Source organism: Kogia breviceps, chromosome X (genome assembly GCF_026419965.1).
Source record: "Kogia breviceps isolate mKogBre1 chromosome X, mKogBre1 haplotype 1, whole genome shotgun sequence".
Taxonomy (NCBI): domain Eukaryota; kingdom Metazoa; phylum Chordata; class Mammalia; order Artiodactyla; family Physeteridae; genus Kogia; species Kogia breviceps.
In genome coordinates this window covers 118,500,673-118,524,922 of record NC_081330.1, presented here as the reverse complement: position 1 = coordinate 118,524,922, position 24,250 = coordinate 118,500,673, and the positions used below count along the sequence as shown (strand labels likewise).

Sequence of the window (24,250 nt, the reverse complement as noted above, 5' to 3'; positions counted from 1 at the left end):
ATATATATACAATTGGTAGAAGGGCAATTAACAGTATCTATGAAAATTCTAAGGACAGACTCTTAACCCAACAACTCCACTGCTAGGCATTTATCCTACAGGTGGACTCACATAAATAGGGTGCTTTGCAGCAGATGAAAAAGAAAGGCTTGAAACAACCCCAAATAGGGCACCAATTATACAGAATAAGGTGCAGACATAGAAGGAAACTTTAACTGTAAAAAACCAACCTGATCATACCTTGCATACTGTCTAGTTTATGGGGTTTTAAAAAAATTTTGTATGTTTTTATTGTTTGTAGTTGCATTAAAAATACCTAGGGAATTAAAAAAACAAGGGAGGAGTAAAGTAGGGAATATTTAAGCTCTTCTGTACTGCTTCAATGTTTTTACTACAAGGTGTTTTTTTTTTCCATTTTAAACACGTATAAGAAAAATACTTGAGCAATGAGAATTCATGAGAACATAACCCTAAATTACTCTCAACAGTGAACAGAGTATTAAAGGAAGATTCACTGCTTGTCAATGGGCTGTAATCCCTACTCAGGAAGTAGCCTGATACAGTTAAGAGTGGTTTTCATGAGCAAGGCCTGAAACCTAAATGGTTGCTCATTAATCATTTAATCAGAAAACCAAAGAACTTTCCATACTCCATTCTGCAAGCTGAGTGCATAATCAAAATTTTATCAATGCACTTTCCATAATTTTAAGGGGCAAAAGTACATAATATAATCAAAATACAATCCAGCACATTATGACTTGGACACCTTGTTCATTAGATGCTAAAATTTCCTTATTTCTATAAGGAAAAAAAGGCTGTGAAAGGCTTAGATGCACACACATGAATCCTCAACAGAGCTCTGCATGTAACAGCAAAAGCAAAAGTAGATACAAAACAAACGTACACAACAGGAGGCTGAGTGAATAAATTATACTGTAGCCATACAATGAAATGCTCTGCAGCTCTATATCATAGATATAGAAAGATATCTGCAGTGATTATACCAGCATTTGTGGCACAGCCCTATTTGAAAAATGATACACATATTTATACACTTGTGTTGGAAAAGGTTAGAAGGAGAGAAAGCATAATGTGAATTGTATCAATAGTTATCTCTGGGCAGTTGGATTACAGGAGATTTTGTATGTGCATATTTCAGCTGATCTCTATTCTAACTTTTCTATTACAAAACATTTTTAATTGTGTGATTTTTGACTTTAAAAAATGCTGGCTATCTTATCCTTCCTTGGGATAAGAACCCAATGTTCTTTTGTGGAAGTGAATTCCACGTGAAATGTGTTGCTTGTCCTCTTTTCTGCCCCTTTGTGGGGCTTTCAATAGTTTTTCTGATGCTTCAGAAACTAGAGAGCCGGGGAAATGACAGGTCTAACCAGGGGCAATTGTGTCACAGGGTACATTTGACACTGCCTGAAGACATTTTTCACTGTCACAACTGGGGGAGGAAAGGAGGTGTGTACTATTGGCATCTAGTGGGTAGAGGTCAGAGATGCTGCTAAACATCCTACAGTGCATAGGACAGCCCCACAATAGGCTTAAATAGCCGAAAACGTCAACAGTGTCGAGGTTGTGAAATCCTGTGTTGCGTTTAATGAATCTCCAGGTGACGTCCTAATGCTCCATAAACAGCACCCTCGAGGTGTAAACTAGTATATGTAGGATGGATAAACAACAAAGTCCTACTGTACAGCACAGGGAACTATACTCAGTGTCCTGTGATAAACCATAATGGAACAGAATATGAAAAGAAGAATGTCTATATGTGTATACTGAGTCACTCTGCTGTACAGCAGAGATTGGCGCAGCACTGTAAATCAACTAGACTTCAGTTTTAAAAAAATAACTAAAACCCACAGCACCATCGAATAGCTGCATAAGGCGTGGCTGGCAGGGTAGAAAATGCTGATGGAGGCAGAATATCTGTGTCGAATCTGGGATCAGCTCCTCTTCTGGCTGTAAAACCTAAGGCAGGTGACCACATCGGCCTGCTGACCTTGCATCCTCCTTCTGAAAATGGAAATACCACCACCCACGCCACAGGGCCAACAAGAAGTTTCAACACAATACAGTAGGAGAAAGGGTTTTGTAAATAATAAAGCACCAGGCATTTGTGAACAGTATTATCACTCCGGGCTACTCATCGTCTAGATTCAGCAATGAGCTCACACACAGGATTCCAATGGGTCTTCGCCTGGCACACTCCTACTGCCCTTAGTCACACATCACGGCGCTGATTTTCACTAAAGACGGGGACTGGAAAACATCAAGGACGCTGTTTTTATACTACATGTTCCTTGAACTAAATTGTGAAGCAGTAGAACTTAGTGGTCAAATGACAAAATCTGAAGTTTCAGAGTGAAAGAATTTATCAGGACTTCCCTGGTGGCGCAGTGGTGAAGAATCCACCTGCCAACGCAGGGGACACAGGTTTGAGCCCTGGTCCGGGAAGATCCCACATGCCGCGGAGCAACTAAGCCCATGTGCTACAACTACTGAGCCTGCGCTCTAGAGCCCATGAGCCACAACTACTGAGCCCGAGTGCCACAACTACTGAAGCCCGCACATCTAGAGCCCGTGCTCCGCAACACGAGAAGCCACCGCAATGAGAAGTCCGCGCACCGCAACAAAGAGTAGCCCCCGCTCGCCGCAAATAGAGAAAGCCCGCGTGCAGCAACGAAGACCCAATGCAGCCAAAAATAAATAATGTATGTAAATAAATTTTTTAAAAAAGAATTTATCATCTGAACCAGGACATTGTGGAATGAAAAGGACACTATCGATGTCAATGCTAGGACAACAGGCAGACACCAGGACAGTCCCCTGGCAAACAGGGACATAAGCTCACTCTAAAGGTAAGGATATTCATAGTGTCCACCTCAAAGGCTTGTTCTGATGACTAGATCAGATCAAAGAGGCAAAGCACACAGTACACACTAGTAAATGCTAGTTATGATTTTTTTTCCCCTTTCTCCCTCCATTCATCCAGCAAGTACTTAGTGCCCTGGCATGACGCTTGGCTCCAAGAAAGGAACAGTAATTCATGCATTTTAAAAAAAAATAAATTCATTTATTTATTTATTTTTGGCTGCATTGGGTCTCCGTTGCTGTGCGCGGGCTTTCTCTAGTTGCGGCAAGCGGGGGCTACTCTTCATTGCGGTGCACAGACTTCTCTCATTGCGGTGGCGTCTCTTGTTGTGGAGCACGGGCTCTAGGCACGTGGGCTTCAGTAGTTGTGGCTCGCAGGCTCTAGAGCGCAGGCTCAGTAGATGCGGCGCACAGGCTTAGCTGCTCCGCGGCATGTGGGATCTTCCTGGACCAGGGATTGAACCCGTGTCCCCTGCATTGGCAGGCGGATTCTTAACCACTGCTCCACCAGGGAAGTCCCAATACAGCCACTCCCTATCCCCAGCGGGGTGCCTCCTCTTGGGCCACAGTGTGTGTGTGTGTGTTACAGTCCCAGGACTTTTCTTGCACAAACACAGGCACAACACATGCAGAATTAAGCACCAACCCACAGTGAGCACCACAGGTCAAGAGATTATCTAGTACACAATGACTAAAGGATTTTATTATTACCCCAAAGTCCCTGATTCAAGGAAGCTGCTGCAGTTTGACAAAATTCGCTATCATTGCATTTCACCAAGGGCATTGATTACTCAAATTTTGTAACAGCATGTAATGTTTAAAAGCGCAGTAAATGCTCTCTTTCATTTCTGCGGACATCCCATTACAACGAACTGTGTACAATCCGTCCACCTAGACAGCCTTGCAGAACACACATGTTACGAAAGCTGAGTTACTCTAGCTTGTGTTTGTATTGAGATGCATTTATGTCTTTCACCAAGAAATAAGCAGTTTGCTTCAGTGTGCTAAAACAATTTTCTCTAAAAGTCAATACCCACCATGAGAGGTAGACGTTCCTTATTTCACCCAAAAGTTCATTGGCTTCTAGGGGCCTGGGACTCTAATCACAAGTTCCCTTCCCTCCTTCCCATTCACACCCCTCCCCCAAATTTCAGTAAAATTGCTCTCAATTACTATCACCATAAATCCTCACACCTGAATGTTTCCATATCCAACTTTGGGGCCTGGCCCTTTCCCGCTCCTCCTCGTTGTTCATATTTTGCCAGGCCCACGCTCAGCCAGCCTCCTTTTCTGCCCATTTCTGACAGCCCTTACGGAAGCCTTGTTCCATTCCTTGGGTGGTTGTTAGATCTAAAATAGCAGTCAGGCCCCATCACTGGAAACACAAAGTATCGATCTAAAAAGAGAAATTCTATCAAGTAAGCTGGATGTGCATAATTCAGAACAAATCGTGGGCATATCTGTTTCTGTTGTACTCCATGCCTGCCTGTCTTGATTCAAAGAAGCTTAAGTCAGTGGTGTGTGTTTTAATTTGATGGTTACACAGATATGTTCAGTTTACAAAACTTCAACAAGCTTACTCTCATGTGCATCTTATATACGTATGTTATACTTCCACAGATGTTTTAGAAAGTAGCTTACATCATGTAAAGCTCTATGTAAAGTAAGCATATATTACATATCACCTACACTAGTGTTTGTCAAGCTGTTTCCAAAAGAGTTCCGGTTGCCATCAATTAGTGGGTCATGCAATCAATTTAGAAGGTCCACGTTATATTTAGTGTCATATCTCTTTAGGATATGTCTCTCTGTGATCGTTTTTCAGACTCTCCTTGTTTTTGATGACCCTGAAAGCTTTAAGGCGTAATGGTTATGTATTTTGTATCACTTCCTCTTTTGGGATTTGTCTGATGTTTTCCCAGTGGTTAGATTGAGTTATGTATTTTGGGCAGAAGACTGCAGAGATAAAGTGCCATATTCAACACATCATGTCAAGGGTACATATTATCAACATGACATTGATACTGACTTCCATCACCTGACTGAGATACTGGTTGTCAGATTTCTCCACTATGAAGTTATTCTTGTCTCCTTTCTTCCACAATTTAAAAGGAAGTCATTATGCATAACTTAGACTTAAGGAATGGGGATTTAGGCTCTCTCTCCTTGAGGTCAAAGTATCTACGTAAATTACCTGGAATTCTTTGGCAAGGGGTATTTGTTTATTTGCCCCATTTATTTACTTATTCAATCTTCTTTACATCAATATGGACTCATGGAAATTTACTTTATACTTTAGGTTTTAATCCAATACTAACTTATTTTGTTATTCAAAGTATTTCAGCTTTGGCCACTGGGACCTCTTCAGATGGCTAATTTGTCCCTTTGACATACCTCCATCAATGTAGATTTTTTAAAAATCGCTTTCTGGCACTACAAGATGCTCTGTCGTCTCATCTTGTATATTCCCTGCTTCAGTCCTGGAATCATTTTTCCAAGGAGCCTTGGTTACTTTGCTAGACAATGTTTTTAGAAAGCTAAATCTGACTGCTAGGTGTACTTTTGCTACTGGATATTCACTTCTTCTAGGTCCTTTCAGCTGCTAGAACATGAAGCATGTTAGTACATGTGCGTACTAACCTGTATATATACATATATCTATAAATACTTAATATACGAAATCATCTGAATCTATTTTCAGCTAAACATGAGTTCAAATTAATGTCCTCAACTATAAATCATTACCACAAGAATCATTCTAGCCTATTCACTTCTAGAACCTCCCATCCAATCAGTGAGAAACTTGGCTCTCCCATCTGCCATTCATTTACTTAATTGTTAAATTCCAGTACAGATGTATAACAGTATCAGAATTTCTAACCTGTACCCCCAGGGGAAACAGCGTCATCAACTAAAGTACAGCACTTATGTGCAGTTTCTTTTGCCTTTACTCTTACAGATTCTACTCATTTCCAAAGTCATTTAGGGCCACGCCTTATCCCCTATCCCCTTCACTAAGATTGTTTTATGCAACTATAAAACAACTAGACTATCTTGTCACAGTATGCATTCCTTCCTAGGATCACCCAACTACTTAAATGATTTTTTAAATTTGCATACATTAATATTTACTCTTTGTTCTGCAAACTTCTCTGGGCTTTCACAAACGCATGTCATGTATCTAGCATCCAAGTATTATACAGAATATTCTGACCACCCTAAAAATTACCTGTGTTTCAGCTAGTCAACTCTCCTTCTACTCCCTAAACCCCTAGCAACCACTGATCTTTTTACTGCCTCTATAGTTTTGCCTTTTCCAGAATTTCCTATAATGCGGGATCATACATTATTGTGCCTTTTCATACTGGCGTTTTCCACTTCGCAATATGTATGAAAGATACATGCAGGCCTTTTCATAGCTCAGTAGCTAATTTCTTTTTATAGCTCAATAATATTCCAACGAATGTAATATCGTTTCTTCATCTATTCACCTACTGAGGGGCATCTTGGATTTTTCCAGTTTCTGGCTATTATGAATAAAGTTACTACACATTCATGTACATGTTTTTGTGTCAACATAAGTTTTCAAATCAGTTGGGGAAATATCTAGGGGCATAAGTGCTAAGTCATATATATTTAGCTTTGTAAGAGTATGTTAACTTTTTAGGAAACTGCCGAATTGTCTTCCAAAGTGGCTGTACCGTTTTGCACTCCCATAAGCAATGAATGAAAATTATGGTTGCTCTGTAACCTCATAAGCAGAGGTAAAGTGTTGTTCAGATATTTTATTTTTAATTGGGATATATGTATTCTTATTTCTAAGTTTTAAGTGTTCTTTTTAATATTTTGGACACGAGTCCTTTATCAATGTGTTTTTGAAAATATTTTCTCCCAGCCTATGGCTTGTATTATGTAGAGAACAAACATATGGATACCAAGGGGGAAAGGGGGGTGGGAGGAATTGGGAGATTGGGATTGACATCTATACACTATTGACTCTATGTATAAAATAGATAATTAATGAGGAGCTAGGTATAGCACAGGGAACTCTACTCAGTGCTCTGTGGTGACCTAAATGGGAAGGAAATCCAAAAATGAGGGGATATATGTATATGTATAGCTGATTCACTTTGCTGTATAGTAGAAACTAACACAGTAAAGCAACTATACTCCAAAAAAATTTTTTTTAAAAGGAGTGAAATAAAAACAGTTGAGTTCCAGAAAAAATTTAGAAGGTCCTCACCAGCATTTTGTGTGTGTGTGTGGCGGCGGGGGGGTAAGAACACTTCACTTGAGCCTACCTTCTTAAAACTTAAGTGCACAACACAGTACTGCTGCACAGCAGAACTTTACAACATATTCATCTTTATACCCACTGAATGGCAACTCCCCATTTCCCTCTCCCCCCAGCCCCTGGCAACCAAGGTATGGAAACAACATCCATCCATTGATAGATGAATGGATAAAGAAACCATGGCATGTATATCAATGAAATATTATTCAGCCTTTAAAAAGAAGGGAATCCTGCTACATGCCGACCAGCGTTCTTTGAAAAGAACAGAGAATGAAAGAGTGCATCACACACAGTGAAGGCAACTACCACTTCAGGAAGTGTTTTGCAGCTACATGTATGTGTACATATATGCACATGTGTATTATATGTGCACATGTATGCTAAGTTGCCAGATTGTTTTTTAACTGCAAGACAGTAAAAAAAAAAAGCCTTGAGGGCTTCCCTGGTGGTGCAGTGGTTGAGAGTCCGCCTGCCGATGCAGGGGACACGGGTTCGAGCCCTGGTCCAGGAAGATCCCACATGCCGCGGAGCAACTCAGCCCGTGCACCACAACTACTGAGCCTGCACTCTAGAGCCCACGAGCCAGAACTGCTGAGCCCGTGTGCCATAACTACTGAAGCCCACGCGCCTAGAGCCCGTGCTCTGCAACAAGAGAAGCCACCACAACGAGCAGCCCAAGCACTGCAGTGAAGAGTGGCCCCAGCTCGCCGCAACTAGAGAAAGCCCGCACGCAGCAATGAAGACCCAATGTAGCCAAAAATAAACAAATAAATTTATATTAAGAAAAAAAAGCCTAAGAGGGAATTCCCTGGTGGTCCAGTAGTTAGAACTCCACGCTTTCATTGCTGAGGGCCCGGGTTCAATCCCTGGCCGGGTAACTAAGATCCTGCAAGCCGCGTAGTGAGGATAAAAAAAAAAAAAAAAAAGCCTAAGGAACACCGAGTATGCCAACAAATAATACGTGGATTTGGAAGCCAGAGAGACCTGGGTTCTGATTCTGGCTGGTTATGACCTACCTAACCTCTGTGAGCCTCTATCTCACCACCTCTAAAATGGGGGTAATACTATTTACTCCCCAGAGTTGGTGTTAAGGAATCAATGAGCTGGCAAACAGTCCACCAGAAAGCATTTAGACACCATCCCCACCCCTGCCTCCATTTATGTGGTTCCCTGGGCTAGGTTCCGTACCTGTAGGAAGGACGTTTAAAGGAAATATACAAAGATGGGCAGTGTCAACGCCGAGCCCCCATCATAGGACCCCCTTCAAGCCTCTCAGGAGAGCAAATCATCACCGTTTGAGAGCGGCAGGGTGGGGAAGCTATTGCCCAGCACACTGGCTGATAAATCATCCAGCTGTGGATTCTGACCAGAGGGAAAAATCACTTTCCAAGATAAGAGTGTTTTCCCATTATTCTTGGCAGGAGGTGGGGAAAGGCAGAAAAGGAAGGCCTTGGTAAAGAAATACGCATTTGTTTTAAGCAAATCACTTTGAAGACAGGTGGTTTTCATTTTGAGAACAAAAGTGATGCTTAAAACAGTTAGAGGTCGACTCCTGATACCAGCCATGGGCTTGCCGGGAGAGGGAAACAGGGCCCTGGGGTCTGGAGTGCTCCCAAAGTGCCAGAGCAGTGACGGAGGCACATGGGGTGGGGAGGGTCTGGCACAGAAAAGAGGGAATTAACTTTATCAGCTTGCAGTTGCACACTACTTAAAAGGCATCCACTGTATCAGTCACCCAAAGCCTCTATTCATTCAACAAATATTTGCTGAGCATCTACTATGTGTCTAGAACTGAGTTAGGCGCCGGGGATACAGTGGAATAAGACAGACAAGGCTTCTGCCTGCACCAGGGCTGAAATTCCAGTGAAGGAAACAGCAAGTGCCAAGTAAATCAATGAGGCAACAAGGGATTTACAGGCTGTGATGTAAGCGCCCTGCAAGAAACAGATGTGGTGATGTGACGAGAAGGGAGAAGGAAACTTAAGATGGAGGAAGTCCGTTTAGATAAGATGGCTCAGGAGGGTTTCTCTGAGTAACACCTGAAAGCAGAGCAAGAGCCAGCCAAGCAAGAGCCAAAGAAAGGGTGCTCCCAGGAGGAAGCACCTCAAGTGCCTGGGCCCAGCAGCAGGAAGGGGCTCAGCAGGCGCTAGGGTGGCCAGGGCGGTGGTATGGTAGAAGGAAGTGGCCAAGTGGGAGGGTGACTGCGATGAGGCTGAAAAGATAGGCACATGCCAGATCATACAAGGCACAGCCGGCGGGGGGCAAGAAGGTGGATTCCAATGAAGAGCAACAGAGGGCTACTGAAGGTTGGTACATTGTGATACATGACTTTGATGCTGGTTAAGGAAAAAAAGGCACTCTTAAATCGTTGCACACAAAATAAAGTGTACAGATGATACAATGTCTCCAAAATCAACGATAAAAATTACCACTGTGTTAGAGCTCATGAGTACAGTTACTAAGGAGTCTTGCCAGCTAGAGACAGTGTTTTAGCCTAAATATGAGATGAAATACATGGAATTCAATGGGGGCAAAGGGGTGGGAGAACTTGTAACTGACAAGGGAACACTATCATTAGCAATTAACTCACAGTCAGCAAATATAAGGCACACGGTAAAACTAATTAACAAGACAGGCTCTAAAAAGTCCCCCTAAACAAGCAAACACACATAATGGTGGGAAGGCAATTGGGAATTGACCCCTGTGCATGGAGGTTGCCTGAATCCATGAACAGGATGACTGAAACAACTGGATGTAAAGTCATCACGAAGTAGCTCTACACCTACTTCTGAATCAGAAATCAGATAAATTGCTGAGCAGTGTTCTTCAAGGTCTATCTTTTCTTTTTCTTCTCCCTTGCGCCGGCTGAACATAGGTATTGATAACTTGGAAATTCACAGCTGAACCAGAAATGGCTCTTCTGAATGATCACTCTCCATCTACGACTCATAGCACAGCCTCCCCAGTCCCCATGATCTCTAAGGCAAACAGATCTGTGAGACATGAGCGTGACCCACTCACACCTTCTCCCCGAGACCTCCTTGTTCTGGGGAGTCACGTACCCATGAATAAAAAGGCAACCAGGCCAACTGGCCGATCTCAAGATAAACCTATGACACCAACCAAGAGAACTCGACGGCCACAAAGGCTGCCCCCAAACAAGCTGGGGACAGCAACATGGGTGGCATTTCAGAGCCCAGCACACTGCTTGCACTGATGGTCTAATATCCCACTGAGGAAGGAGAAGGGGTAAAGGAGGGTTTATACATCGCTTAAGGAGTGCTGACCAAGTGCCAGGTGCTTTCACGCTCATCACTCCAAATAATACAGCAATCCCATGAAGCGCAGTGATCACAATCTTCAAATGAGAAAAGTCAGACCAGGAGAGAATTTTGTTAGTGGCCCCAGGCTACAGTTAGCCAAGTGAGGATTTGAGCCTTGCCTGCCACCTGGGCTAGAATCGAGCAACAGGAGAGTGGTATGAAAAGACCCCGATCTAACTTTCTGTCCTGCCTCCCTGTCAATCTCCTCTCCTGCCCCCTTATTCCTTCCCACCACAGGAAAGCTGGATTCCACACCTGGCTTCATCCCAGCCTCCCAACTCTGTCAGCTGCCTCAGAAATGTTACCTGCTCCCAACCCCTGACAGAGACACTTCACCCGTGAAAGGGCCACCTGCAGGCGTGGCGACTTGGGGGTGGGCTTGGCTGACTGGGGTTGACTCGTGTGCCGTGTCCCCTGGAAAAAACTCATTGATAGCGGTCAGGAGAAGGAAAGAGCCATTTCGCCAGATGACAGGCCTGTTCCAAATCTTTATGGGTGCCGCTACCAAAGGGGCTCAGCCAAAAGCCACTTCTGTCACTGAGGAGGGCTTGGGGAAAGAAATTCCCTTCCTCCGCAAACAAGAAAACTCAAACACCCGCGTCCAAATGGAAAACGGTGTTGCTCACCATCTCGGAAGGACTGAGCCAGGACCAAATTCCCCATCGTGCCTCCCCCTCCCCGCCTGCAAAGCAGTCGGGCAACAGGCTACAAAAGATGCAGACATAATAACAATCGAAACAGATGTATGGCCTACTTACAACCTCAGACGCATCGGCAGCACTCGGGCCTTTGGCTGCGGAAAGCTCCATACCGCGGAGTATGAAATGGTGAGAGCAGGCTGACTGTGTCTGAACTCTGGGCAGGAGTGTGTTCCGTGCTCGCCGAGAACTGCAAGTCTCTGTGATTCACTTGGCAGCAGAATTATTCTAAGCATCCTGTCCCGTACCCAGCCCACCCGCCCCTCCCGCTACACATTCACACTGGGTGGGTTTTTTTTTTTTTTCCTCTCTCTGCGCTTATTTCTGTCACAAATCGAGTGAAATGTGTTTTTTTCCAAAATGAATCCAGTCTCTGGCACTTGAGAGTGTGGAACCTTTATGACCCCGGGGAGAAAGAGGAAAAAGAGCCACCTAATTAGGAAGAAGTTGTAACTAACATCAGAGAAGAGAGCTGGAGAACCACAAAGTCTGCAGTCACAGCAAAATGGAGATTATTCGAGACAGCTGAAACACTCCACCCAGCCTCCAGGAGGGGACATGCACGGGAAACAAAGGGCATATGGTGTTTGCTTTCTTCAACATCCGTTCTCACCATTAAGAGCTGCACCAGCAAACGCTCAGTACTTACATGAGGACAAACCTCACTCCAAAATAGACTTGAAAATACAGCTCGTAATCAAACAAATGACTGTGCAAAGCAGAGGCCTACCTTGATTTTTCTACTACATATAAAGCAAACTTTAATAAAGTCCAGATAACTGGCAGAATGTCTATTTGGCTTAGTGAAGTGTGAATTATACTTGAAAGAAAGTCAATTTTTGTTAATTCCAAGTTCATATAGTAACTCGAAAACTGACATATTTAGGACAGGATTTTATTTTTTTTCCTCCAGGAGAGATTCCAAGGGGCTAACTTAATAACTAGATAAGAATGATATTCTATTATTTACTACTAGTGACATTTAAACATTTCCATCCTAAAGCAAACAGGTTTTTCTAAAGAGACTGAAATCATTAATATCCCACGTAAGTTAATGTTACCACCATTCCCACTACTGCCCACACTATTACATCATCCAAAGGTAAACTTCAGAGCACTCCCTGACCAGACTGTGATGAACTCCTGAACTGGTGAGATCTGAATTGATGACACTTTTCACAGAGACGTAAGGCTAGGGTCAGCTGCAAAAATGCTCAGGTACCATTACTCACAAGCCTACCCAGCAGAGTTCACTCTAGGTCACAGGTGCCCACCTGTCCCCCATAGAGCCCATTCCCAGCTCCAGAGTGGCAGCCTAATTAACTGTAAGCCAATTATTGGTTCAGGGTGGGCAACAGGAACTAAGCTCGCCCATCAGACTGCAGGAAAGGACCCCTCCTACATACCAGCTATGAACAAGGAAGCAGCGGGCCCCGCTGCCAAAGGATGACACCCTACAACTGCCTGACAACCACAGAGAAACCAGCCCTTGGGTGAAACTACTGCCAGACCGATACCATGGTGGAGAGACAGCAAGAACACAGGTCTGTGATGTCACATTAAGCAGCTGATCACACGGCCCTCAGGGTCCAACCTACCTGTAGCCTCCCGATTACTGAGATACAAATATCCACGTTTAATCCAGTCCTAGACAGGTTTCTGTTACATGTGATCTAAAGCACTGCTGACAGGAACGGTCTGCGGAGCCAAGAGCAAGAGTTTGTAATTTGGCAAGAGACTCCTCTAAAGTTAATAAAACACTCACAGAAAACATTCCACTTAAGGTTTAAGAAAAGGGAGAAATTACAAAGATGAGTGCCTAAGGCTGGGCGTGGAAATGGGAGTGACTGCAAATGGGCACAAGGTTTCCTTTGGGGGTGATGGACAAGTTCAAAAATTAGATTGTGGTGATGGTTACACAACTCTGTAAATATACTAAAAACCACTGAATGGGACACTTCTAATGGGTAAATTTTACAGTATATAAATTAGATCTCAAAAGAGCTGTTTAAAAAAAAAGGGGGGGGGGACTTCCCTGGTGGTGCAGTGGTTAAGAATCCGGCTGCCAACGTGGTTAAGAATCCGCCCGCCAACGTAGGGGACATGGGTTCGAGCCCTGGTCCAGGAAGATCCCACATGCTGTGGAGCAACTCAGCCTGTGCACCACAACTACTGAGCCTGTGCTCTAGAGCCCACGCGCCACAACTACTGAAGCCCACGTGCAACAACTGCTGAAGCCCACGCGCCTAGAGCCCGTGCTCCGCAACAAGAGAAGCCACCGCAATGAGAGGCCCGCGCACCGCAACGAAGAGAAGCCCCCACTCGCCTCAACTAGAGAAAGCCTGTGCGCAGCAACAAAGACCCAACGCAGCCAAAAATAAATATAATAAATAAATAAATTTATTTTTAAAAAAAGCTACATGGGAGCAGATGCTCATTCAGGAGAAGTCACAGGTTGAAGAGACTTTTCCTCCATCCACACCTGACAGCAGTACGCCACTGCTTAAAATCCTTCCTTTCAGTGCTTCCTGATTTCCCATAGAATCCAAGTTCCTTACAAAGGGACGCAAGGTCCCTGTCACCTCCCGATTTCACTTTCCCCACTTCCCATTTTACTCGCTGGTGAGGCTCACTTCCAGAAACTCATCAAATTGTTCCCCTCTGCCTCTGCTGACACTGCACCTGCTTCCTTGCTCGCCCTAGCTATCCTCTTCACCCGATCTAGTCCTTCCTAGCGTACCCCGGCTCTTAGGTCCCCTCCCTTTGGGTTCCCTGAGCAGACTGACTGCTTGTCACAGTGGGCTGAAAAAGTATGTTTCTGGGTCTATCTCTCCCATCAGGCTAGACTCCAGGGCCTAGAACAGCACTCCAGACATGACAGACACTTGATGGACACCCACTGAACTGGTCTGAGCTTTCTCTTTGGGGAAAGACACCAGCTTCTCCTATAGGTCCCTTGTGTCATTGACGTTGGGGGTGGGAGAGCCAGAGGTAGGTCCCGAGTGTCCTGGCTCCCGCCAAACCCACTTTCCTAGAGCGACTTCAGGCTCAGCAAGGGACACAGGTGCCCACAACAGGTACACGCCACCCTGTAAGAAACCCCTGTCTCCGACCATGCCGAGCACCTTCTGCTTCCCGGCTCAAACGCTCCCTGATGCAGAAGGTAATGGTGACAGTGCACAGCATCTCTCTCACTGTGGACAAGCTTTCAAGATAAGGAAGGGCAGGAACGTCCGACTATTTTTTCTGATTATGGAGTGTCCCTTATTTTTTTTTAACCCTTAGACAAGGTAAGGAGCTGGGGTACCGAAAGTCACAAACGCAACAAGAATGGGAAACACCTGGTTTTAAAGCAAGACTACACATTTTAAAAAGGACCCAATTAGATGCAGGAATGTTGGTTGGCAAGATCGTCTCCACCTGGTGTCTGATCTTCCTGCAGATCTCAGGGGAAAAGATAAATAGCAAAATTTAAGAAATGCTAAAAAGCCAGTTCCTGGAGAGTCTCAGCGTTCAAAAACAAGAAGAAGTCACTCTGTGAAAGGAACAACCTGCAGAAGCCCACCGTGGAGTTGGTGCTTCATCACAACAACGATATGGCCCAGCCCTCCCGCTTGTCCCGGCTCTCGCTCTCGGAACACCACCAGAAATGAAACTCCAACACAGGAGCGAGGAAAGAGCTGAAACAACACTTCAAATATTCACAATGGTAATTTCAACTCCTACCTCAAAATCATGACTCCTCTTTCCCATATTTGGGTCCCAGCTTCCCTGGACGCACTCCGGGAGCCTGCAGAGACATTATCTAGTGCTAAGCAGGTCAGCAAACCAACCATTAAGTACTCTCCTTTTTCTCTATGCTCCCTGATTTAAGCCAGTCTGTGCAGAATCTTAAAGAACTGGTCAATTCCCTTGGCAGGCCAGGGTGGGATGGGGGTGGGCGGGCTTTCTCAGGAAGTTTAGATCAAACAGGAAGCCCTTGGGATGTCAGATAGTTTGTCTTTAAACATCTCAATCTGATTCCAACAGTGAAGTTTTCAAAGCTGTCATTATCCCCCTTCTCCCCCGCCAAAAGAAAAACAAAGGTGACAGATTGATTACCAAATCACCAGTAGCTTTTTTTTCTCCCTAAATACCTGCCTAGCCTCAGCCCCTGTGACTCTAATCCAATCAGTTTGGTGTGTGGCCTGGGAATCCATGGTGTTCAAACTCCCCCAGGTGATTCAGGGGATCAAGACGGCCCCCAAATAGAGGGCTGGGTGAAAAGGGTCAGTTACACCCTTGCTACTAAAAGAAGCATCAGTCCCGGCCTTCCCCCATTCACCCAGCCTAGACCCCCTGGATCCGAATCTACATTTTAACAAGATGGGAAAGGATGGATCCAGAAAGCTGGAAGGCACGACAGAGTTTGAGAAGCTTGGGCTACACCATCACCTGGCTTCACAATCTCCTAGGCTGTGTTTTGCTCATTTCCCCTTCACAAGTGAGAGAAGCAGCAGAATTCACATCCCACAGTTTGTCAGGATCTTACTGATGAATGACAAAAGGGCCAAATCCGGCTCCCTCCCTCCCACCCTCCCAGAGACTATGAGATTAAATGTAAAGGGAGTCAAAAGACTAGACACAGCCTGTGTTTTCAATAAAAGCAATACATTTTTCCATTTGTGCTGGCAGCGTCAACACTTACATTACCGCGCATGTTTAAAGCTACCAGCCACATTCGACTCCTACACCGGCACAGCAACAGCAGCAGGACCTGCAAAGTCTTTGAGTATTAAAGAGCTCTACGTGGACCCAAAGCATGCCAAGGTGAATAATTCTTAGGACTCATGAGAACTATTAATTGCATCCATTCTTAAAAATCAATATACTACAAGAAACTTTTTAAAAATTCATACGCTTATTTCTCTTGTTCAAATAACATCATAAGGCATTCACAGGAAGTTGTGGTTCTGAGTGAATGTAGCTGCATATTAAAAACAAAAAAATCTTTCAGTAGCATAACACCCAGCTCAGCAAAGATTTCTAGCAGGTTCTTAGAACCTGACAGATTATGGTACCCGGTACCCCTCATGCTAATTAAGCTCTGCACTGTTGTTGTTGTTGTTTTTAAATTTATTTATTTATTTTTGGCTGTGTTAGGTCTTCACTGATGCGCGCGGGCTTCCTCTAGTTGTGGTGAGCAGAGGCTACTCTTCTTTGCGATGCGTCGGCTTCTCATTGCCGTGGCTTCTCTGTTTCGGAGCACCGGCTCGAGGCACGTGGGCTTCAGTAGTTGTGGCACACAGGCTCAGTAGTTGTGGCTCGCGGGCTCTAGAGCACAGGCTCAGTAGTTGTGGCGCACGGGCTTAGTTGCTCCGCGGCATGTGGGATCTTCCCGGACCAGGGCCCAAACCCATGTCCCCTGCACTGGCAGGCGGATTCTTAACCACTGCGCCACGAGGGAAGTCCAGTTGTTGTTTTAATGTAGCCAAGACCACCCAGACAATCCTGTACCCCTGTGCCATAGTACAATCAGGAGTGAGAGAGCATGGACTCGAGTTAAACCACCAACAGGTTCAAATTCAGCTCTGGCACTGACTATTTGTTCTCTCCTGGGCAAGTTACTTAACCTCTCTGGTCCATGGGAAATGCTGTATAAGAGCAGACCTACTAGAGAATGGACTTGAGGATACGGGGAGGGGGAAGGGTAAGCCGGGACGAAGCGAGAGTGGCATGGACATATATACGCTACTAAATGTAAAATACATAGCTAGTGGAAAGCAGCCACATAGCACAGGGAGGTCAGCTCGGTGCTTTGTGACCACCTAGAGGGGTGGGATAGGGAGGGTGGGAGGGAGGGAGACGCAAGAGGGAAGAGATATGGGATCATATGTATATGTATAACTGATTCACTTTGTTATAAAGCAGAAACTAACACATCATTGTAAAGCAATTATACTCCAATAAAGATGTTAAAAAAAAAAGAAATGTTGTATAAGAGTTTGATGTTTTTCCCTCCCAGTATGTAGTACCATAAATGGTACAGATAAGAGAACTATGTACACAGGAGGTGCTCAATTATTACTACTGGTTAGAGAACACTCCACCCAGATTGCATTTCCTTCAACGAATGTTTCATTACCCAACACGAGCAACCTTCTGGTCGTATCAAGAGAGGTGCTTGGGGGAAAGTTTTTTTTCTTTCCTCTAATGGCAAAAAAAGAAAAAAAGAAAGGAAGAAATCAATGAATATGTAAAGTTCTCCCCCTCAAATTGTGTACTTAATATGGTTTATTTATATTATGACTTATTTATTCTCAGTGGATAAACATTATTATAGAAAAAAATTATGAAAAGCATTTGAGCAGGTGAAAAATGCATTCTACAAAGCAGCAGACTGGTACCAATGACATAACACTTATTGAGATCACAAATGCTGCTTTCCAGAACGTTCTGGGTAGGCAAATGCCAGACAATTGCCTTCACAGTATTAATACTACATAGTAATATATGTAGTAGTAAGATAGCAGAGGGAATTGGGATGTTGAAACTGTTTAAGCTACCCATTTTCATCTGTTTTAAAGCACTCATAACAAATGAACAAATGATAGATCATTCAGTGTATTTATTAAATCCACTTCCCTGGGAGGTTTCACTAGCCAACACTTTAATGTAAACCGAGTTACCCTAAGAATGAAACAATGATGTTCCTTTCTCCCACCCCCCAACCAGAGGCTCATTTTCAGAATACCCATCCTTCCAGTTAGTTCTTACAAGGCAATCACGTGAAGTCGGGCTACTGGTGTTCAGATACCAAGGTTGACCTATAATACAGCTGCAATCTCCATCAAGTCAGGTAACCTCTGTGGGCTTCAGTTTTCTGTCTGTAATACAGGAATAATCACTACCTGGGGTGGGGTTGGGGTGAGGATTAGCTGAGTTAATGCACGTTCCCTACAATTAGGAGAGGAGTAAGTAATACACCTTTACTGGATAAATAATAAGGCCTCTGCTCACAACAGCAAATTCACGTTCCTTTTCACTCTGTGCCAGGTCCTGAAGCGGTTATAAAAAAGGTAAAATTGGCTCTTCCCGTCCCTCAAAATGGGGGTGGGGAGAGGAGTAATTACTCTCAGTGTTTAAAACAGAGAAGAATGTGAGCAGGAGGGAACCCACCCACTACTTCCTCCCTGGGTTAGCCTTGACAGTGACTCAGCTGCAAGGGCCGCTCTCATCAGCAATATCTCCCTAGCGCTGTGACCTTCTAAAGCTGAGGGGATCCAAGCTTGTTCATGCCTCAGGGCCTTTGCACTGGCTGTTCTCGACTTAGATGGCCCGAGTAATGGCAGGAACCTCTTCATCACTCAGGTGTGAGCTACAATGTCATCTCCCCCAAGAGGCCTTCTCTGATGACTCTGGCTGAAACAGCTCACACACTCCACCGGTCAGTCACTCTATCCTTTCCCCCTCCTGTATTTCTTTGTTGCATGCTTCATGGTTTATGGCTTGTTTGTTGTTGTTGTTTTTTGCTTGTCTGCAGTTAGGCTCTCTTTCCTCTGTTAGAATGTATGCTCTCTAAGGGCACAGACCTTGTGAAGCACATTCCTAAAATGGCACCTGGCACACGAAGGGCACTGAGTGGACAGAGCTAGGTAATATATGTGTTTGATACTTTCAACAGCTGTGTCATATCTACGTCTGGCTCTGATGATTGCTTTGTCTCTTCAGACTGCATTTTCTTGCCTTCTGGCATGCCTTGTAATTTTTTTGGTTGAAAGCCAGACATTTTGTATAGGGCAGTAGCTACTGAGGTCAATGAGCCCTTAGTGTGGGGATTTATGTTAATCTAGTCAACAGTTGGGCTATGTTGACGTGGGTTGTTCCTATGGACATGAGAAACTTCAAATTCCTCTAGTGATCTCCTTTTCTGGGTCCCCCTCTTGGTTTTGGGGATTCCCTTTGTACTACTCCCCAGAGAGAGCCTGTCTCTAGCACCTCTCCCTGCTATGATCCACTGTCCTTACTCCTGAAGGCTTGTTAACATGCTGGGGGTGGGGGGAGAATGGGTTCTCAAATATCCTAAGCCTCAGTCTTTGGAGTGCACGTGGGGCCAGGGCTGGGGCCTGTGTCTGGGAGGTGAGGGTTCGCCTTCACAAGCGCTCCTGCCCCTCTTCCGGGACAGAGCTCCACCACCCCTTCTCCCCAGCTGCAGGGGTTCTTAGTCCACAGCCTTGACACCAGTCTCCATGCAGATTAAGACTTTTTTTAGGTGAGGTGGGGGGCTGGGGCTGAGTGGAATTCCTTCCCCCAGCTGCAATGGCATTTCACCAGTGCCCTCAGACCATGTCCTTCCCCCTGCAGAATAAGCCTTTTTTTCCTTAAGGGACAAGGGTCTGAGTGGATTTCTCAATGGCTCCTGAGCCAGTACCCCCAGCCAACACCGTGAGTTTTCTCTGGATTTTCCTCAGTCTCCCCTGTGAGAGCCAGGTGGGGCTCCTGGAGGGAAGGCCTGCAAAAGGGTGGGACCCCCTTCTACCCCACTGCTGCCCCCAGGAGCTTTGCACTCAAGCTAGCCCACACTCAGCCTCCGGCAATCTGTTACAACTTTAGCTTCATCTTTCTACCTACTGCTATGGTGTCTGGTGGCTTCTGTCTCTAGTAAACAAAAGTCTTGGGTCTCAGAAAATGCCCCCCTCTCTCTCCAGATTTTGAAATGGCCGTTTGCTCTGCGAACTCAGTTCTCTGTTAATCTCTAGTCTGTCCAGATTTTTTCTTATAAGCATGGGAGGGACGTTTTTGCAGCTCTCTACATCTCTGAGCTGAAACCAGAAGTCTCTTTACTGGTTGTTTTTGTTTTGTTTTGTTTTGTTTTTTGTGCAGTACGCGGGCCTCTCACTGTTGTGGCCTCTCCCTTTGTGGAGCACAGGCTCCGGACGCGCAGGCTCAGTGGCCAAGGCTCACGGGCCTAGCCGCTCTGCGGCATGTGGGACCTTCCCGGACTGGGGCACGAACCCGTGTCCTCTGCATCGGCAGGCGGACTCTCAACCACTGCGCCACCAGGGAAGCCCTCTTTACTGGTTTTCAAAGAATCAAAAGTAAGTATGACAAAATGGTAACATTTGATAAAACTAGGTGGTGGGTAGGTAGATGTTGTTTATATTCTCGTGCCCTTCTATTATTTTAACAGTTCAGTGACATTTCAAGATCAAGGTGTGGGTGGCCACGGTGGAAAACAGCACTACTGTATAAATAGACTGAGATATGTATACAATATTTGGTTCTTGTTCAACAATATATAGAAATCACCCGAATTTTTAAAAACAACCATCATTTTTGGCAACACTTCAGAAACTGTCATGAAAATACATAAATCACCCCAATACCATTAAAATTTAGTGTTAAAGAACTAAGAGAAGAAACTAAAATAGAAAAATTAATGTCCTGAAAGAGAACAATTTATTTGTGCATGTTTATAAATCAAAGTATATGACAATATTACATATTAATTGGTTCACTGTCCTTTAAACTGATAGCCAACCATTATTATTCATATTCATGGGAATTTGAAGTTACTAATGCATGTGCCTGTGGACCACAGGTCATTCAGCAAGTGCTGGATCCCAGGCTGCAGTATATCAGGCAACACATGGGAAGCTAACATCGCAGATCTCAGACTGCCACACCTCCCCTTACCTGCGTTCCTAATTTAATATAACCGTTAATCGCATATAAATGAAAGCAGCAATGGCTTGGTAAGATCCATCTCATGCAAAGAACTTTCCCTTTTACTTAAATAATTCACTACCTTAGATAACAGCAAGTAAATTATATGCTATGAAAAAAATGAACCATTAATGACTCCAAAACTTCAGATTAATCTTAAGGATTATATATTAAATTCAATTAAACTAGATGAATATTTAACACACTTCTGCTCTATACTACGACCATTCTAGCCACTCTGGGGGAAAAAGTGGGTAGACATGAATAACCTACCAATCTCTGCCATCACAACAGACCCCATGATGGGTTACAGGGCTCAGAGAAGCCTGCGTGACCACACAGTCTGGGGATGGCAAATGCCTGTCACAGGCCAAGAAGAGCCCTACGGTATGTTGCATTAGCAAAGAGGGTGACTTTTAATTATATTTATGCTTTAGTATTCACTTGTACATGCCAATTAAAAGGAAAAAAAGGAAATATCATTTTAAGTAAGGTGGATACGTTTGGCTTTTATTATAATGAATGAAGACAGGCCTATGTTTGGCTGTAATGAGCCTTAAATGAGATGACTCCACCAATGATGAATCTGTAGCTTTAATTATCATGTGTGGCTCTGTTAGATGTACACCAGGTAGAACTGGAATCAGAGTGACCAGTTAGACAGCTAAATAACACACTTTCCCCTGCCTGAGAACCATCGCTTGTCAACTATGCTATGTTGTTACCAGAGCTGTTTACACATCAGCTACATCCCTGCATTGCAACAGGCTCAAAATTAAATTGCACCTCCAGCTCCAGGGCTGGGGATGATGTTCGGCTGACGACTGGCAGCACCCTAGACTGATGGTCACCTTAAAATACCTGTTAATAGGGCTTCCCTGGTGGCACAGTGGTTAAGACTCTGCCTGCCAATGCAGGGGACACGGGTTTGAGCCCTGGTCCGGAAAAATCCCACATGCCATGGAGCAACTAAGCCTGTGTGCCACAACTACTGAGCCTGCAAGTCACAACTACTGAGCCCGAGGGCCACAACTACTGAAGCTTGCGTGCCTAGAGCCCGTGCTCCTCAACAAGAGAAGCCCCTGCTCACCGCAACTAGAGAAAAGCCCGTGCACAGCAACAAAGACCAAACACAGCCAAAAATAAAGACAATTTTTAAAAAAATACCTGTTAATGGAACCCATTCAAATTCAAGCTTTAATAAAAGGATGAGTTAAATTGAATTAAAAATATCAGAGGATAAAAGAAAGGTATATGGATTTTTAACCACCACTGACAGAAGCTCACACTATAATTGCACGGATTATATGTACCAAAGAGATCATCTGTCGTGTGACATTTTGAACCAAATAACAGAGTGTTCCCTGAAAAAAAAATATCAATAAGCACAAAGAAGCAATTTCTCAACAGTTGAAACCACACAAACCTGACATGCTCCAGGTTCAAATGTGTTTCAAAATTCATATTATGTGCCACCAGAGCCTAATGTCATAATTATTCATTTAACACAGAAGAGGCGAAGCTACTTTCCTATGGCAGATGTACTTTTTTGTAGTCGGGTTGGCAATTATTCCAGTTTCAAGATTTGGAGAGGAAAAAGTTGTGCACACACTCACAATTTTGCCACTGAGAGGAATAGTAAAAGACTGAATACAAGCCAAGCTGTGAGCAGTTACAGAATGACAGCAATAAACCTGATTCCTTTTCTATTTGTGCCCATGAAGGTCTCAATATTACAGTGTGACTGCAGGTCTAGCAGTTATAACTTGATAATAATTATGGTGTTAAAGACTCATCATGTATCTTTTGCCCATAATCTGCCAACCTATTGATTTGGATGCCGTTTCTTTACTATGAATCGTATGTGGTCAGAAAACAAATCCTGAGTAACCGAAGCCTTCAGCAGCTGGCATCACGCTGCAGACAATGAGATGCTGTCCAAACACGCACGGCCTTGCTAAGAACATATTCACGTTTCAACACATCAATGCCCATTATAGTTTATTATAGTCGTGACTAAAATGCACATCTATGGTAAATCTCTTAAATACAATTTGAATTTATTTTTTTCTTCCATGATGTGCAAAAACCGGTCCTTTTTCATTGTAACCTGGCCCCCCACTGTACTGAAACTAGTTATCTCAGATCTTGACCATGGCCTTGTTTTACAGCCAGGAAAATTACAGCCCTGAGAGCTTCAGCACGGCCACCAATGAGCTGTCCTGCCTCCTTTGAAGAAAGGCTGGGTGTAAGAGGAGACAGCAGTCAGTGTCCCCACACCACCTGGGAACGGAGCAGTGTCCCAGGTCTCTCGGGGGAGCGAGGTCCACGGCTCCTCGCTCTGGGCCTCCATCTGGGACCACCTGCCTCAAGAAAGCTGGGGCAGGATGTGGTTTGGCTCAGACAACCTCCTGGCTCACAAACGCAGGCCAGCCCGCTTTGTTTTCCACCCGGACACCCAGACACAGGATATCATCTCTTTGTCGGTTTTCTTGAGAAAAACCTGGTGGTCCCAGAGGGAGGATGACAACAAATGAAACTCTCCTTCCTTCATGACGAGCAAAACAGGCAGCGAAGGGTGAAAAGGGGCCAACGTCATGCACCTCATTCCACAAGGAGCTAAATACATCCATGTGTGGCTTTCATGTTAACGTATGCAGTGACCACATATTAAAGAGACACTCACATTTTCACCTTTACTCTCCCTGAACCTCCCTGGAGAACTGCTTGTCTCATGTTCCTCAGTGGCAGAAAGATGATGAAATGTACCCCTGAGCCTGGGGGCAGGGGAAACACAAATCCCCTTGGGAGTTAAGAAACTAAAGTAAAAGGAAACATCTCCTAGGCAGCCCTTGAGGTGTGCTGCCCACATGTCCCTTCAGGACAGACCTCAGGTCTTCAGCATCTGCCCCAGACCCTAGGTTGCTTTCAAGCTGAGGTCGCGCTCCCCTCGGCAGCCCCTGCCAATCACTGGCCTGGGGGGCAGGCGGGGAGTGCCAGCGCCTGGCCACTTCTGCCTGTTTCTGCCCATTTCTGCTCCTCCGTTGGGCAGCCTTGGCTCAGAAGCTCCCTGCCAGGCTGACGGGGACGAAGGGCATCGCAGACTGTGGCCCTCCCTGCACAGCTCCCCCCGCCAGCTCCCCCGCCCTTCCATCTTCCAGGGCTGCTACTTACCCCACCACAAAGAAAACCTGCACCCCTACCTCCAGCTCAGCACCGCTGCCCACAGCATCCACCTGACAAACACCATCTCTGTATTTTTCCAGTCTCTCAGAGTGGTTGAATACTTCTATTAATAGCTAGTATTTGTTGACTGATTAATAAGTATCAAACACTCCTCTGAGTTG

The 24,250-nt window shown here is 44.7% G+C and overlaps 1 protein-coding gene across 17 annotated transcripts in view; it reads right to left on the bottom strand.

Annotated features, from left to right (window-relative positions):
- SH3KBP1 (SH3 domain containing kinase binding protein 1) overlaps positions 1-24,250 on the bottom strand; it is a 341,435-nt gene that overhangs the window by 250,364 nt on the left and 66,821 nt on the right. Inside the window, exon 1 of one of the 17 annotated variants that reach the window (XM_067023818.1) lies at positions 11,259-11,738. The exons of 14 other annotated variants lie outside the window; for them this stretch is intronic. In XM_067023818.1, coding sequence (XP_066879919.1) covers positions 11,259-11,309 — 51 coding nt within the window. In that variant the 5' untranslated portion in view covers positions 11,310-11,738. Of the gene's footprint in view, positions 1-11,258; positions 11,739-24,250 lie in introns of those variants that run through there. 2 more of the 17 variants (XM_067023822.1, XM_067023813.1) reach the window with 2 other exon arrangements.